The 16,211-nt window shown below is 40.8% G+C and overlaps 2 protein-coding genes across 3 annotated transcripts; both read left to right on the top strand.

Annotated features, from left to right (window-relative positions):
- Positions 1-1,112: 1,112 nt before the first annotated feature.
- On the top strand, positions 1,113-3,615 carry LOC136447800 (putative defense protein Hdd11-like). The gene is made up of 6 exons (XM_066446860.1): positions 1,113-1,135; positions 1,308-1,498; positions 1,928-2,028; positions 2,434-2,573; positions 2,878-2,948; positions 3,527-3,615. Exons 2-6 carry the CDS (start codon positions 1,312-1,314, stop codon positions 3,541-3,543), a joined length of 516 nt encoding a protein of 171 aa, XP_066302957.1. The 5' UTR covers positions 1,113-1,135; positions 1,308-1,311; the 3' UTR covers positions 3,544-3,615.
- A 577-nt stretch (positions 3,616-4,192) lies between these two features.
- On the top strand, positions 4,193-15,748 carry LOC136447217 (phospholipid phosphatase 1-like). Of its 2 annotated transcripts, XM_066445934.1 has the most exons (8): positions 4,193-4,563; positions 7,412-7,563; positions 8,001-8,162; positions 10,654-10,799; positions 11,128-11,185; positions 11,637-11,813; positions 13,148-13,238; positions 14,401-14,561. In XM_066445934.1, exons 1-8 carry the CDS (start codon positions 4,503-4,505, stop codon positions 14,445-14,447), a joined length of 894 nt encoding a protein of 297 aa, XP_066302031.1. In that variant the 5' UTR covers positions 4,193-4,502; the 3' UTR covers positions 14,448-14,561. The 2 variants fall into 2 exon arrangements, with proteins under 2 accessions (XP_066302031.1, XP_066302030.1); XM_066445933.1 differs by lacking the exon at positions 13,148-13,238 and having other exon boundaries at positions 4,194-4,563; positions 14,401-15,748.
- Positions 15,749-16,211: the final 463 nt, after the last annotated feature.

Raw genomic sequence — 16,211 nt, 5'->3', positions numbered from 1 at the left:
GTTATTTTGGTAGAGAAGGTGATTGACTGATATGATTTATGCCGCTTATGCGAGGTCCTTATTTGCATGTGGGTTAAAAACGAAAACGTTGACAGAGACCACCGTCGCCATGGCAACATCTTTTTATGTTGCCAATCTTGTTAAATTTTCTATCTTTTCCTGCAAGCAAACTAGGGTCACTGTGGAAAAAAAAAAGCTATCACAAACTACCTGTTACTTACAATTTACGGCATGACTGAATGAGCAATGAAGGATGCTTTAATTTCAAATACAAACCTGGTGTGTTATGGCTGAGGAAGGTTTACAGGGTATGCAATACAAACCAACCATCAAACAAACAGAGAAACAAAGTCCGGAGTAACCCTGACCTGTAGCGCTAGTAAACCTAAAGTCTGAACTGTCGGTCGAGTCTGAACTGTGGGTTGAGTAAACGGCGATGTCCTCGCTTGTATCAGTGGGATGGGAACGGGTCCTTCTGTCGTCTTACGTCATGTAGGGGGCGTCCATATGTATCGATATCATCGCACAAACGTGATTCTTTCGCCAGGCTACTCCAAAGAAAGTCAAGCGTCCATCCTCAGAATGAGATGAAGTGTAACGTTCTTTAGATATAACTACTGGTAAGCCCACCGGGTCACTCCTACTCTACTTGATAAGAGTGTTGGGTTCTTTAACGTGTAGAGGTTTGTCACCTGAAGCCCCCCTTCGTTGTAACGAGATTGACAAATCGTGTAACCACAATTGTACCATGTTTGATTCAAACGTTTGCTTTAATCATTTCACCGAGCAAGGCAATTGAACTTTCATGCCAAAGAGGCAAATAAACGCCGCCTTCTGCTATACAATAAGTAATGCTATAGTGGCTCGGTTAACTGATTCAAGTCAGCACATCGGCACCTCCTACTCTGAACAACACCTTCATAACAATTGGGACGGGGGACAATATTAGCTTCCAACTACCTTTGACGAATTGCTCACGTCATACGTCCGTAAAGTTTGAAATAAATGTCAAAGTTCACACGTCCGGAAAATTCAGGTCACTCTTCTTGAAGAAAACTGGCGTTGGTCGGGTGCAAAATTAGGTGTGTCCTCCGGGTCTCCGCTCTTGAAACAGCATATTTATATTTCGCTACAAGTTAGTGAATCATATTTTGTTACAAGTTTGTATTCTTATCTTTTCACAAAAGTACCTTTATGTCTTGTGTATATATTTATTTAGTGGTGTCGCTTATAAGATGCTCGTCAATTTGACTGCGTCACCAGTACGTCCTTACTATCTTCTCACTTGAATAAAAAAAATATTCCAGGACGATGCTAGCTTACGTCGCTCTGCTTGCGTCGCTCGTGGCCGTGACGCACGGGTTCGGCAGCGGGGCGCCCACCATGGCGTGCACGGGCATGACCCCGCAGCACTCACCGCACAGCTGGCAGACTGTCTCCGCTCCCTTCCAGCTCACCACGGACTCGCACACCTACACTCCGGGGGCGCCGCTCAGAGGTGAGGTCTTTTACAGACGTATGGAGTGATTACAGACATTTACCTATACCTGGTCGTCGGTAACTTTCAAAAAACTTTTATATAAAACCAGCAGTGCACAAGGGGATAAAAAAGTGGTTCATGATGGGCTTATCAAGAATGTACATTGACATGGCGTTGACAGTATCGTCCGCCCAGTGCTAAATAGGCCGGAAGCCTGGAATTTTCTAGTTTGGTTGCTGTACTGTCAAACCTGCACAAGTGACCACCTCTGCATAAGGACCCGTTGATATATAATCAAACCTGTTCTAGTGACAATCTATACATAAGGACCACCTGGCCATTGATATACATGTACACTCAAAACTATACTAGTTACCACCTCTGCATAATGACTATCTGGCCGTTGTTAACATGTTGCCGCTTTTATGGATAACGCTGTTCCTCCAGTGACCATCCGCGGTTCGCGCGGGTTCAGAGGCTTCATGCTGCAGGCCCGCAGCCCGTTCTACACCGGCACCAACGCAGTGGGCGCTGTGGGGGCTTTCCAGGTACGGGGTTGTCTCGGACATGTCCTAAACTTCAAATCGTTATATTGGAATATAGATATGATCTGAATCTGTTACTATATAGCAGGTATAACACACCAATGCCAATAGGAACGTTGAACATAAGTGATGGAAAGGCACATGATATAACTAGTACCAAAGTATCAAAGATAGCGGTTACTCACATAAAATAGAAAACAAAATAAGAAAGATGCTAAGATGTTAAGCTTACAAGTAATTTATTAGTTCACTGTGGTACCCTTTAGAACACGCACATGTAATCAATCTACCAATTAATCAATTAATGAAGAAATCGATCACTTGATCAACCAGTTGGTCAATCGATCGATCAACCAGCCGACCAATCGAACAACCAATCAATCTTTTAATTAATCAGTATTTCCTTAGGACCTGCCCGCGAGCGCGAGGACTGAAAGCTGTTTCTCCACCGGCGACACCGCCACGCACCTCACCGGACATGACGTCAAGGACAGCGTCACGGTCACGTGGGTGCCGCCAGCCAATCTGCGGGGGCCTGTGGCGCTGACGTAAGCACCTGTATATTAACCATGTGTTAGTCACGTTTGAGGACCCATAAATTAGCATTACAACGTGACGACATGGCACGTGCCTCGGCCGGGTAGTGAGTCAAATATGCCAGGTAACTTGTAACGTCCCCCGTCTCAGTTCAAATCATCTGAAGTTTACACATAATGACTTATATATATTCTAATTTACCAATGTGGGAGAAATCACAAAACAGATGCATTCAAAATGAAGTATGCAAAGCATAAATACTAGGAATACACTCACATTACAAGGAAATGTTGTCAACTTTTTTTTTTCAATCAGGGCGACTATAGTGGCGGAGTTTTCTACCTTCTGGGTCGGTGTCTCCACGACGGTGCACCAAGGAGCCAATCGTGAGTCCCGTTTTATTATTTACCAACATTTACATTTTTTTCCTGGATTATGATTGGTCGTTCGGTCACATGTTGCTGTTATGTTGTATCCAGCCTTTAATTGCTCAATTTAAAATGCTAGAAAAGTTTCCCACCTTGCTTTGATTAGTAGTCGGTCTCATTATTGGGTGAGCTTCTGTATTTTGATAGGAATGTTTAAATTGCCAAACTCGTACATTCTTTGGGCCTATGCATATGGTGATAGCACCGTTTGAGTTTACGTTATAATTCATATCATCAAACCATCACTTAGTTTAATTGGTGAACCATCGTTTCCCGGGCTTCCGTCCACTCTACAGTACGTCCACTCTTGGGTAATTGTGTTGGTATTAGGGACTGTTTCAATGTTCTTCCAAACAAATGACTGCCCCTGACTGAATATTTGTATTGTGGACGTAATTTCACGGTAGAAGAAGTTACTTTGAGTTTTCGTCTGGCACTTTACAGGAATACGTTGTAAGACCATTGTAAATGTTTAATGATCTCTGGCAGTATGCTTACTTCATCTCATTTTTAAAATGTTTTCTTTTCTTTTCCAGACTTGATCACAGGCTGACCCGGAGCGGTGCTATGGGTGTGATCTCATGATGAAGCCTCGTGGGATGAGAATTGAAAATAAAGATCAAAGAACAATAATTAACCGACCCTTCATTTCTCCTTAATAACTTTCATGCGTTACATTGAAAGTCCTCCTACCTACAACCTGTGCCCCAATGGTTGTTTCTTTTTGTAATAGAAAGATCATCTATCGGCATATTTGTGTGTTAAAAAATCGCAGTGTTTTCTGGCACGTAACTATTCCATGACATGAGAAAACGGCTCATAACGGCTCATCCCATTAACTGCTTTGAGATTACTTGGTCGCATGTTGTTCGTCATAATTCCGCCAGTCAGCGCTACTGTACGATGCACCTCGCAATGAAAGTCCCACCCCAACATCTGCTTTGAGACGACGCTATAGTGCACCTCGCCATGCACGTTCCACCCTCACACCTGCTTGAAGATTACTTAGCTACGTGTCGTTCTTCATAATTCCGCAAGGAGACGCTACTGTACGGTGCACCTCGCGATAAAAACGTCCCACCCTTACATCTACTTGAAGGTTACTTGGCTGGTAAAACGTACCACTCAACATCTGCTTAGAGATTACTATATGTTGTTTTCTATAATTCCGCTAGGCGGCGCTGCTGTACAGTGCACCACACGACGCCCTCTGACCTGGGCGTGAGGTGTGTCAAACCGTGGCAGCTAATCTGACAGCCGGCTTTGTTTCCGGAGAAAACCTGTAGGGTTAGGCTTCCAGGAACGCGTTATTATCACCAGGAAGTGTTACTCATGTTTCGTGCCATCCCAGGGCTTGTCTAAAACCGGAAGAAGTCGTATTATCTGCCAAGAATCGCCAAGGAAGCGGCCCAACCCGCGTTCTTCTCTCTAAATTAAAGACAGCGCCGCGCGTCCTATCGGACGGTTTATCCGAATTTCCTCGGTCCTTGAGGGACGTTCAAGGCGAGAAAAATGTGCGGGTTTCCCAAGAATCTGGTGTACGTGCTCGTGGATCTAGTTTGCGTGCTGATAGGTGAGTTGTTTTGGGAGATTTTGAGGGTAGAAGTGATCGTTTGTGTACATTTCGTCTGATGCGGGAATTCGCGACGTTTCTTGGAGATAACGGGACAGTCTGGGGGCATCTGTCAGTGCTGAGCTGAAGGGGGGGGGCATGGGGTTCAGTTTCTTTATCAGGTGTATTTGCAGCCAGTGCCACAGGCAGGTACCCAATGTGTAGGGTAATGAGGCTGTTTAACGTGTTCGAGGCACCTCCTCGAGCACGGGACCCCCGTTTTACGTCCCTCCCGGAAGACGATTTCGTGGAAAGCTTCGTGAGGCTACAGCAATCCGGACGTCCTTGGTTGGTCTCCCATCCAAGCACTGTCCGGACCGCGCGTTGCTTAACTTCCGAGATCGAGGGATCGGGTGTATCCAACGCGCCACGCGGCCGTAGCTTTCTTTTGGATTCCCGTATTGAAGTAAAGTTTACGTGTGTTATGGAGTGGTTAGTTTATGATATTATGATATGTGTGTTTACCTTTCTTGGGGGGGGGGGGGTACTAGATTAGCCTATTAACTTTACTGTGCCTTTGTATATAAAATAAAGGATTGGCAATAGTGGCATAACATTAATGTTTGTTTTCAAGGGTGTGTCCCTGTTCTGTGAACATTATTGCATGCGTTGGAATTATGCCAGTGCAATTTTTCTTCCATATTAATATATTCAAACCAACACCATCTCCACTAGTACTAGTACTAGTAGTAGCCTAGCCTGGGCGCCATCCTCCTTAGTACCCGCTAGCTCTATCGTTTTGCTTGCTAACCACGGTTAACCCTATCAAGCAACTGTTAGCAAGTGAAAAGATTGAGCCAGCGGTTACTATGGAGGATGGCACCCAGGCTAACTCCATGCAACTTAGCCATAGTGACTCTAACACTAGTACACATGTAACAGGACCAGTTTGGCTTGTGTTGTAATATACTATGAAGTCAAGTCAAAGCCTTAATATTTGTTTGAACCTCAATTTACGTGCTTGTCATATTTTGATCCTACTGGTTTCAATCTACATCATGTCTACATGTACATGTAGGTATTGATTCAGTCACTTGTTGACTTTGGCTCTCCACAGTTTTCTATTTCTTGCCTCAGTCCAGCCAAGCCAAGCATTCAAATGACAGCTGTTCCCAGTCCATTATTATCAACAGTCCATTTAAAAGTGAACCTTGCAGTGGCTATAAACATGTTATACAAATGTACTCAAAATTGGAACACCACAGACTTGTCCAGACTGGATATCTATGGACATTTGCCTAAGTAAAATGTACTCCCTTTTTATCTATATGTAATAAATTACAGGTAAAAGATGCTCTGTTTGAGTTGTCATGGCTTCACACAACCCTCTCTTGATCCATTGACAATCAGTCACAATGCTTCTCTCAATTCTAGCTTTCAATAGTTGTCGTGGTTCTCATTTCAGTTCCCTTATTGGAAATCCATGCTGTTGATTGACCCAGCTGTAGGGTGCTTTAGACTATCATTAGAGCATTGGTAGCTGTAATTTGTATGTGTTAGGAACACCAACAGATACTAGACATTACATGCATATGGGCAGTTTGTTTTAGCATAATGGGTACCTAGAAAGAGATTACCAATAATTACACGGACCAAAACAGCTGTAACCATACCAAACAATCTTTTCAAACACATGAAGGCATCCATTCTGCAGCTAAGCTTGTAGCAGGTACTGCATTATAATGTGGTACAAGTAGATCGGCGCTAGCCTGAGTGTCATCCTGTTTCAGTTCCAGGCTCTACCTTCACCAAACGATGAAAATGTTTGGTGAAGGTAGAGCCTGGAACTGAAACAGGATGACACTCAGGTGAAGGTAGAGCCTGGAACTGAAACAGGATGACACTCAGGCTAGATCAGCGCCAAATCTAGGATTAATGTACTCTCCAAGCAGAGGTTGGTGGGGGGGATCGTCACCGTTTTATCATATGCCCAGTTTTTTTTGTCCGCTTGCCCCACCAACGAGCGGACAAAAAACGGGGCATATAATAAAACAGTGACGATCTCCCCCACCAACCTCTGCTTGGAGGGTAGGATTAATGGTCATGGGTAGCCATTCTTCTAATCTCTTGGAAGGGGAGGGCCCTTGATCGAAGAGGTGCCTGGAGCACGTTAAAAAGCACTATGACAGCCACATTTCTCAGATGGGTACCTACTGGTTGTACTTCAGATTAGTATATAAAGGTGGTCAAGAGTACAGGTTTGACTTGTCTTTGCTTGTTGCTATATTTTCCTGAAAACTCTCAGGTCTGTAGTTGATTAAGTAGCTGATCTGAAAATGGCATGTCTGGAATTCCTGATGTTTAGATCAAGCAGCAGAAGAGATAAACAAACGGCAGGTGGAAATGATCAGGTCTAGATCTGGGTCATCAGGAAACTCACAGTGCAGGGATGCCACCTAGCTCATAATCCTGGTACTGCAATGATAAGATATATTGACTGGTTCAGTCTTGGCAGACAAGCTGCCACACAATAATGAATTACAGTACTGATAGCAAGATGCATGATACTAGTAGCCTGGAGTGCAGCCTTGTTAGCTTTGGTCCGCTCCCCAAGATCTGCTAGGCTAGCAGATCTTGGGGAGCGTGCCAAAGCTAACAACAAGGCTGGACTCCAGGCTAGATACATGATATATAATACTACAAGTAGGTAACACAGGTTTGTTAGAAAAGGCAAAAGACTTTATGTCCTCAAGAAAATGGCCAGAGCACATGGGTGGATTACCTGTGAAAATCTAAATGAAATCCAACTTTCTGTAGCATGTTCATGTCATAGATGATGACATGTATTCTTGTTATGTTCACATGACAGTTGCGCTGCCCATCGTAATACTGAAGTTTGCCGGGACGCCGACACAGCGCGGGTTCTTCTGCGACGATCAGACAATCAGCTACCCGTTCCACGAGAGCACCGTTCCTACATGGATGTTGGTCATATTCGGCGGAGGGATCCCACTGATTTGTGTGAGTTTAGGTCATATTTCTTTAGTCTCAGACTCAGACTCTCTTAAACTTTTAACCTGAATAAAAGTTCTAAACAGGAACTATGCAGCTTCAGATGTCTAACTTAGGGACGACTGCGGTGAGAAAGATGTCGGTTAGCTGAGGAATGAATCCACTCTACTTTACATTTTAAGTTTTAACTTTGATATTGTATGTTTCATGTGGAACTTGCAATTCTGCTATAAGGTAATTAGAAAGTGTTCTTTGAAAAATCAGTTTATGTAACTGGCATTGATCTAAAAGAATTCCACTCTCCAACTCCAACCTTAGAAGCTTGTACAATTTTTGATTTAGAAGTGTGATGCCTGTATGTGAAATCACTTACAATTAATGACATCGACATGTATACGACTTTGATTAGATTTTGAAGATATCTTGGTTTTCTTCCCATGTTACAGATGTTAGTGGGAGAAGCAGTTTTTATCCACAGATCCTCCAAGTCTGAAGGAGAAGAGACTAAGAAGTTTCCACTCTGTCCGTATTTCGTCCGAATCTACAAGACGGTCGGGATCTTCTTATTTGGCACCCTCGCTAATCAGTGTCTCACTGATGTCTTTAAGGTATGGATGGGTATCTTAAGGTGCACTAGTAATAGTGTAGCATTATATACATTATCTATGTTAGATTCTAACATGTTGGAACGTAAATTCACCATAATTTTTGTTCTAACAAAAGTAACATATTGAAAAATTTCTTTTTTGAAACATCTTGGCTGAAGCTTATTGCAATCAAACAAATAACAGTACATACAAAATACATTAATTAGAAATTAAATATAAAATAGATAAGCATGTACTCTCATCTCCCAAATAAACGTACCGGTACGTTTATTTTTTTCAGCCTCAAAATCCACCCAGTACGTTCTTATTTTGGACGGTACGTTTATTGTTTTTTTGAAAATACATCGGGGCTTTGCTTACCAGAGATTCCCTAATGTCGAAAGTTAAGTTTTTTTTCCATATTTCCCCGATATATTTGCTCGTAAATCGCTATTTTTCGACCAAATGACGTAAATTTCTCAGCCGATACAATGACCCGGCATTTGTGAAACCCTGGCGGTACTAACATATCGGTCGATCTTGCTACAAAGTAACATTGTTATTAGGAGAAAATCAGACGGCACACTGAAGTTTTGAAATGTATTTTTCATATAAACAACTTGGACAGTCTCTGTTTGGATCGTAAACCAAAGCACGCTGATCAGAAAACAAATTACGTGTAACGTTATATGCCAGCGGCACACAATGTTCCAAGTACACATGTAAGATTACTCACGTGAGATCAAGGAGGTTAAAATACAGCCTTTCCCAAAAACTTTGAAAAGCTACAAACAACACCTTGTAAAAATTGTGTCTTAGCATTAGAAACTGTATAATCACTTTAGAAATATACTAGAACATTTCAATCCTACCACAAACATGTACATTTAGTCCTTCGAAAATCGCCACAGTAAAGACGCACGGCTGTGATCGTCGGTGGGAATGTTTCTGATGTATGGAAGAGCTCACCTCGAAGAAGGGGAAACAACTTTTTTTGATCTATAAATAAAACTCCTTTGCCTCAGTCAGAAATGTGTATGACAATTGAACAAAAATTCTTTTCATAGTAAAGTCTATACACAAAATAAGATTGCAATCTAGTCACCGTTATTATCACATAAAAATGTTTTTAAAAAGATCACTCCTCTACAGAGAGAGTGCCCAGGCTTTCCAAGAAATTTGAGTGTAAGCCCCGCCCCTTACTGTGTTGGTGCCGCTACCATGACTACTGTCTGGCTCACCCTTTCACAGGCCCTTTGATGTGTAACATGAGAACCCTGTGGTTTGTTGCCACCAAACCTCCATGTTGCAACATTGTACAAGCCTGAGGCATCTAATTAACAAGTTTGTTGACCATTTAGTCTCTCAAAATGAAAGTTTTTTTTCTACATACAAGGGTAATTTTTGGATTTGAAATTATTTGGATTGCAACAACACTGAACCAAGGACAATATGTGATAATATCCTTAACATTATATAATAATGTGATTTTATTCTATATGCAATGCATGACACGATAAATGGCAAGTTCCTCCTTTTCTGTATGGCTTTTACAAATAAGTAATACTTTCACTGAGCATATATTCAGGATATTGTAATTTTCTGTCCAAGTTCTAGATGTTGATACATATCTGAAAAAAGAGTAGAACTCTAGAAGTTTGGCGACTACCGGTACTTGTGTTTGATGATGTCACTTTATACAATTTTCCTTGATCACTTGCTTCAATTTCCAAGTAGAAAATGCATGTATCATGTACATTTTCCCTTGTTGAAAATTGAAAGCACTGTGGCCCCCGGTTAGGGGTCATAGCGGGGAACCTATGCCCACTTTTTCCAAAAATTTTGCATTATTATACATTTAAGTGTTATAAAGAGTAGGGGTCCTTCCCAGTGTGAGTGTATCAAACGTTACAGTCTAGTCAGGGTTGACATCTTGAAAACGTGATAGTCACCTGTTATGTCAATCTTTCCACAAATGTGGTAAATCTCAACAAACCTCCTTGATCTCAATAAGTAAATCAGGCATAAACGAATAAAAAGAACCTACCTGCTTATCATCTCCTTTCCCAAGGACAGATTAGTAGCATCACTAGCATGGACACAGTTTATGTGTGAATTTGGTCATTGTCCAGGGGGTATGTTTATTCCGGGGGGTATGTTTATTAGATTTTGAAGATTTGTCCGGGGGGTATGTTTATTCCGGGGGGTATGTTTATTTGGGAGATGAGAGTACTAGTATATGTACCAAGTACAAGTATATGTACAACTGGCTACTGTTTTAAAAAACAGTAGCCAGTTGTACATATAATACTAATAAGGTAGGGCATGACTTTAAAGCAGTAGAGAATGAAATACTCCATGACGTTATGTTGAATAACAGTTAGTTTGAGTTTACTGGTTGAAAGCCAACATTTTGTAGGTTACATAAAATGTAAAGCTAAAATGAGAAAGCTTGGAAAAACTGAAACAACTGCTTGAATAACTTTTTTTCTTTGCATCACATTTGTTTTAGTTCACAATCGGTCGGTTGCGGCCCAACTTCCTGTCGGTGTGTGCGCCTGACTACAGCACGTTTAACTGTACGGACGCCATGGGACGATATGTGTACGTCACCGACTATGTCTGTACTGGGGATCCTAGCGAGATTAAAGAATCCAGGTACTGTATCTATCAATCAATCAATCAATCAATCAATCAATCAATCAATCAATCAATCAATCAATCAATCAATCAATCAATCAATCAATCAATTCTTAGATTCAGGTAAGTATTTTTTTACCAATCAATCAATCAATATACCAGTTATTCAATCACTGAAAATATTAGAGAATCCAGGAAAATCAATCAATCAACCAACCAACTAATCAATCAATGAATGAGAGGTATGTGTAAGATTGCAATGTATTTGAGTTCTTGATCTGGTCTCTTACAGGAGTTTCCTTACCCTCTGAATTGGTCTCTAACAGAAGTTTTTCTAACCCTGCAGGTTGTCCTTCATATCGGGTCATGCCTCAATGTCATTCTTCTTCATGGTCTACCTGGTGGTGAGTTTCTTCTTTTATCCTGTCTTTTATTTACTCTATCAATATTCTTCTACATTTGTCATATATTAGCATGTAGCACTTTGCATATGAAAAGGCACTGGTGGGTAACAAATATGAACAGCTTCAAGTTTCATAAAAGATCATAGATCTCTTTCTGGTGGTATCCTTGTTTCTGTCTTGATTTCTTCTAACCTGTGAACGAGTCAGAGTTGCCCTGACAGACGGTCACTGAAATGTCTGTGTGAAGGAAATGAAAGTTGGTTGTGTACAAATAGTTTTGTTATTCATTGATTTTTCTAATATTGTAAGACCAGTCATATCTACTGGGTTTTTGTTTGCTCTCATTTTACAAACTCTCACCCAGTTGTTCAAGTTTGGATCAAGGGGCAGCAGTCGTGGTTGTTTGTTTGTTTATTTCTTTATCTCTTTGTTTCTACAATCTCTCCCCCAGTTGTACCTGCAGGTTCGGATCAAGTGGCGGCAGTCGTGGCTGCTGAAGCCCTTCCTGCAGGTCTTGGCGGTTATCCTGGCCCAGCTGACGATGTTGTCCCGAATTAACGACAACAAACATCACTGGAGCGACGTCCTGACCGGGAGTGTGCTGGGGACCTTCATGGCTCTGCTGGTGGTGAGTTCTGTGTCTGCCTTTGACACTTCAACTTAAACTTCGGTTTACCCCCAGATAACCTCATCAGGGGCAAAGTAGGGGAGAGGAGGCCCGTCTTGGCTTCAAGCCTGGTCCGGAACGTCTCAACTGTGGGAGATTACAAGACCAGGCAGGGGGTTCCACTGAAGTATTGTATCTATATGTATCAGAGTATGATAAGTATATCGTGACTTTATAATGGATAGTCTGACTCAATTACTCGTTTTGCAAGTGCCAAATGTACCATGTTGGAGTCATTTTTATCTCCATGAAAAATGGAGATATAGTTTTGGGTGTGTCTGTCTGTGTGTGTGTCTGTGTGTCTGTGTGTATGTGTGTTTGTATTTCCGCACTACTGTCGACAGCATAACTCCAGAACCTCTGGATGGATTACAATGATATTTGGTATGTGGGTAGGTGTTGTGAAGCCGACATTCAAGGTAGATTTTGGGCCCCCTGGTATGTGACCTTGGTACTGCAGCAGAACTTCAGTTTTTGTATCTTTTGACCTGGACGTGCTGTGGTCTTGATTTTTGGGTGGCAGATAGCTTGTGATGTAATAAAGAAGTGGTGTAGGTTTGGGCCCCCTAGCAGCTTGCTCTGGAACTGCAGTGGCGTTATTGTGAAAATCTTCTAGGGAGAATAACTGAACAAAGGGACGACGGGTTTCCATGATATTTAGTATGCAGGTAGCTTAGACCGAGATGTACACAGTGATGTGCAAATTATGCTAATTGACACTTAATTTGCATAACTAATGAGGAAAATCTATATTTGCAGTGTTTTCCATTATAAGACTCAAATACATGTAACATATGTAGTTTATGGCAAGTGGAGCATCAGCAGATACCAATTATGCAAATAAATTCATAATTTGCATAATTAATGCAAAAGTGCCATAATTCATCCAAGTGGAAAATGATAGGACTGACAATATTGCATCATGTCTAAGTTGGATAAAGGTGTTTATGACCAAGTATATATTATGTAAATGTGTAAGCCATTTGCATAAACAGAATAGTTCATGGAGATATGAGGTCGCGGAACTCTTGTTAATCATGTTACTAACTGAAATGCTGCAGTTTGTAACAATTTTGCAAGGGGGAGCTGCTGACTGCAGAGCTACATCGGATTCTATGCACTGTAAAAAAGAGTTCAGGTTCCCCACAGTTTTTCCAGATCTCTGATATCATGTTGGAATACTAGTACTTAAATTGTGTCATTTTACCAAATAAAACATGGTGCAGTTTGAATCAATTTTGCAAGGATTGTTGACTGGATTTTCTATACCGTAAAATAATGCCATTCCTCCTCAGTTCATCCAGATTTCGGATATATTGAAGCTGGGGAAAGTAAAGAAGGACCCTGCTATTGAAGAAGAGGAACTCATAGGAAATGACAGCGATGGTGATGATGGCAAATTATTAGTTCTATGTGTACTGTATTTACTCCAATTTCTGCATACTGTATCTTTGTTACATGTATCTATTTTGACTGACTCTTATCTCTTCCCTCATGACCTCAATGAAAAGCCGCCTGCATGCAGAATTGAGCTTCTCATCAATAAACAAAGGTTCAAGCAAAGGTTCAAACAAACATTCAAACACTAAGAAGTTATGCAATATGTTGCATTATTTTTTGTTACTATACTTCAGTCAGAAACTATATGTTTATAAATATTACAAATGTACAAGACTAATTTCTCTTTTACTTTCATTATGATGTGTCGAAATCTTCAGCATATCTTTGGACTTTTCAACCATGATCATTACAATTGAGCATTTAGCAAATACTGATACATGTACACACATATATAGACATTGGAGTGAATACAGTAGTATCTTCTTTCAGGGACTAAGGTGGTAAAGCCTGTTGCAGAATAACAAAAATTATCATAAGTCTGTTTTTCTCTACATTGTCCTTTATGTTCTAGTAAATAGTGTATGTTGGACTGTCTTTGTCTGTGTCTCTTAGCAATTGTTGTTCTAATCTAATCTTTATCCTAAGTCTCTAATACTCCCTCTTCTTATTGGTTCCAGTCATGTATTTATCTTACTAACTCTAAGCTAACCAACCCAAGGGTGACTGTGCAGGACTGGCTGAAACCGGTGAAGGGAACTTCTATCACTTCTGATGACACACAATGTTTCAAACAATTCTATTGTACAGCCTGAAGCACCCGATCTCACTGGACCCGTGGCACATTGGCGGCCTTGCTGCGTCCCAAACTGGATTTGTGCCTTTGTCTTTTTATAATAAGAATATGGTTCAGATCATACAATTATGACACAAAGACAACAAAACACAGTACCAAACACAGTCACAAAGCTTGAAAAGATTGTTTTTTTTATCAATGAAAATCTGTTTAGAGCTTTGTCAAGTCATGTTGCCAAGGTGCTGTGGGTCCAGTGAGATACATGTAGGGGCTTTAGTCTTTTCAGCAGGGCTAGCCTTTTGTAATAGCCACGGGTTAGTTGGGTAGCCCTGGTTTTGTGTCCTGAACAGCCATGCCAATGAATGATTAGATAAATAAAACAATGTCTGACTTGCTGCTGCCAATGTCTTACAGGGTCTGTCAGTCTCCGACCTCTTTCCCAAGACCTGGCGGAAGATTGACCAATCAGTGGGCCCCGAGGAGGCAACGCCCAAAACAGATGAGGAGGAGGAGGGGCCACTGGAGGTGGTTGCCGTTGACAACGGTGACAACGGGAAAAGGAACAGCCAGGGCATGACAACCATCATGTAGACTTTGTTTCTCTAATAAAGTTTGAACTTCTTATCCAACAACATTTAGAAAATTTACTAAGGCCACACCAATCTATTTTCTAATGATTCTCGTCCATTTTTTAGCAAAAAAACAAGCAATGAAAAGAGAAGGCTAGGAGGAAAACTTTAGTCTGACTTAGAGCTGTGTACCGGTACACTGTACAGATATAGTATCAGGTACAATCAATTAGGTACAGGTCCAAGATACCTGACACTGCTGTATTGGTACTGGACCTGACTCAGGGGATGGCCACTTTGACAGATAAAATTACTATGAAATTACCATGGCAGTGCTCTAAAGCCACTCTAAAGCACAGAAAACACATTTGCATGGCTGGAGTCAAATTTTCATCTGTGTTTTATAAAAATAATACCTAACACAATCAAATATTATGCTTTTACCAGTTCAAACATGCTTTTGTCCTTATTGAAAATCTAGCATTTCCGAACAAGTAGTTAAGGTACAGGTTCAGGTCCGGACCTGTACCTTAACCCGTGTACCTGTACCTGTACCTAAAATTTGTTTAGGTACACAGCTCTAGTCTGACTACATTTACTCCAGACCTTAAAGCTTTGTGTATCAAGATACAAACTCCCTCCTCAGACTCTGTTTTCATGTTGATATTCCTCTTCAGCAATGTTTTTTTTTAAACCAACAATTCACATTGAGACATTGTTGGGGCCTTGGTAAAAATATGTTTGGCTGAAACTTCAGTCTTCCTTTTTGAGTCGTTTTTTGCTGCTGTTGGATAAAAATTTAAGCATTAATGACAGTTGAAGTTTTTTTAATGTTTCCATTTGTTTGTTCAATATTTTTCCGCTGTGTGTTGTTCGTTTACAGTTTTTGTTGAAGGTTTTTTAGCCTGGCATCCAGGCTTAACTTTTATCACTTCTCGTTGCACATTCTGCATGACTACTCTTTATAAAAATACAGTCAAACCTGCTTCTCCCATTGACACAAGCAATAAGAATCCTGTCTATCAATAAGTGACAACCTGTCCCTCGAGTGGGCACTACAGACAGGTTTGACTAGTTGTATTCAAACATGCATGAAAGATGCATGAAGTTCAGTGTGTGTTATACATGTACTTAATACAATGTATATATGTAAGTCTTTCTTGGAATAAAACAAACTAAAAGTGAAGACTAAATTACAGAAAAATCCATGGAAATTCCTGGAATTGAAGGTTGCATTCCAGGATAATGACAAGACCAAAACTGTTGAAAAGTGAAAGTTCGGTGCTTTCACTAAAAAATTGTGTGTGGCATGTACTTAGGAAATTCTTGGAATAGAAGGTTGCATTCCTGGAAAAAGATAAGACCAAAGAGTTGAAAAATGAAAGTTTGGTCCTCTTTGGACCGGAAAACTTTCACTCAGAAATGGCCAGTACTTAAAGAGTGTGCGATATGTACTTAATATCTAGTCTTCATCAGTGAAAACAAGTCAAGAAGAGAAACGTGAATATGGAGAAAGAGAAAAACAGACAAAGAAACAAACAAATCATGTACAACACAGACCAAGAGTTGGTTTTAGTTAAGTCTACTCTTTACTGTTCCTTCCATTGCAAAAGCCATGACAAAACATAGATGTAACACTTTGTTTTATTTATATAT

Source organism: Branchiostoma lanceolatum, chromosome 13, assembly GCF_035083965.1.
Source record: "Branchiostoma lanceolatum isolate klBraLanc5 chromosome 13, klBraLanc5.hap2, whole genome shotgun sequence".
NCBI lineage: Eukaryota > Metazoa > Chordata > Leptocardii > Amphioxiformes > Branchiostomatidae > Branchiostoma > Branchiostoma lanceolatum.
This window is presented reverse-complemented; position numbering and strand designations above follow the sequence as displayed.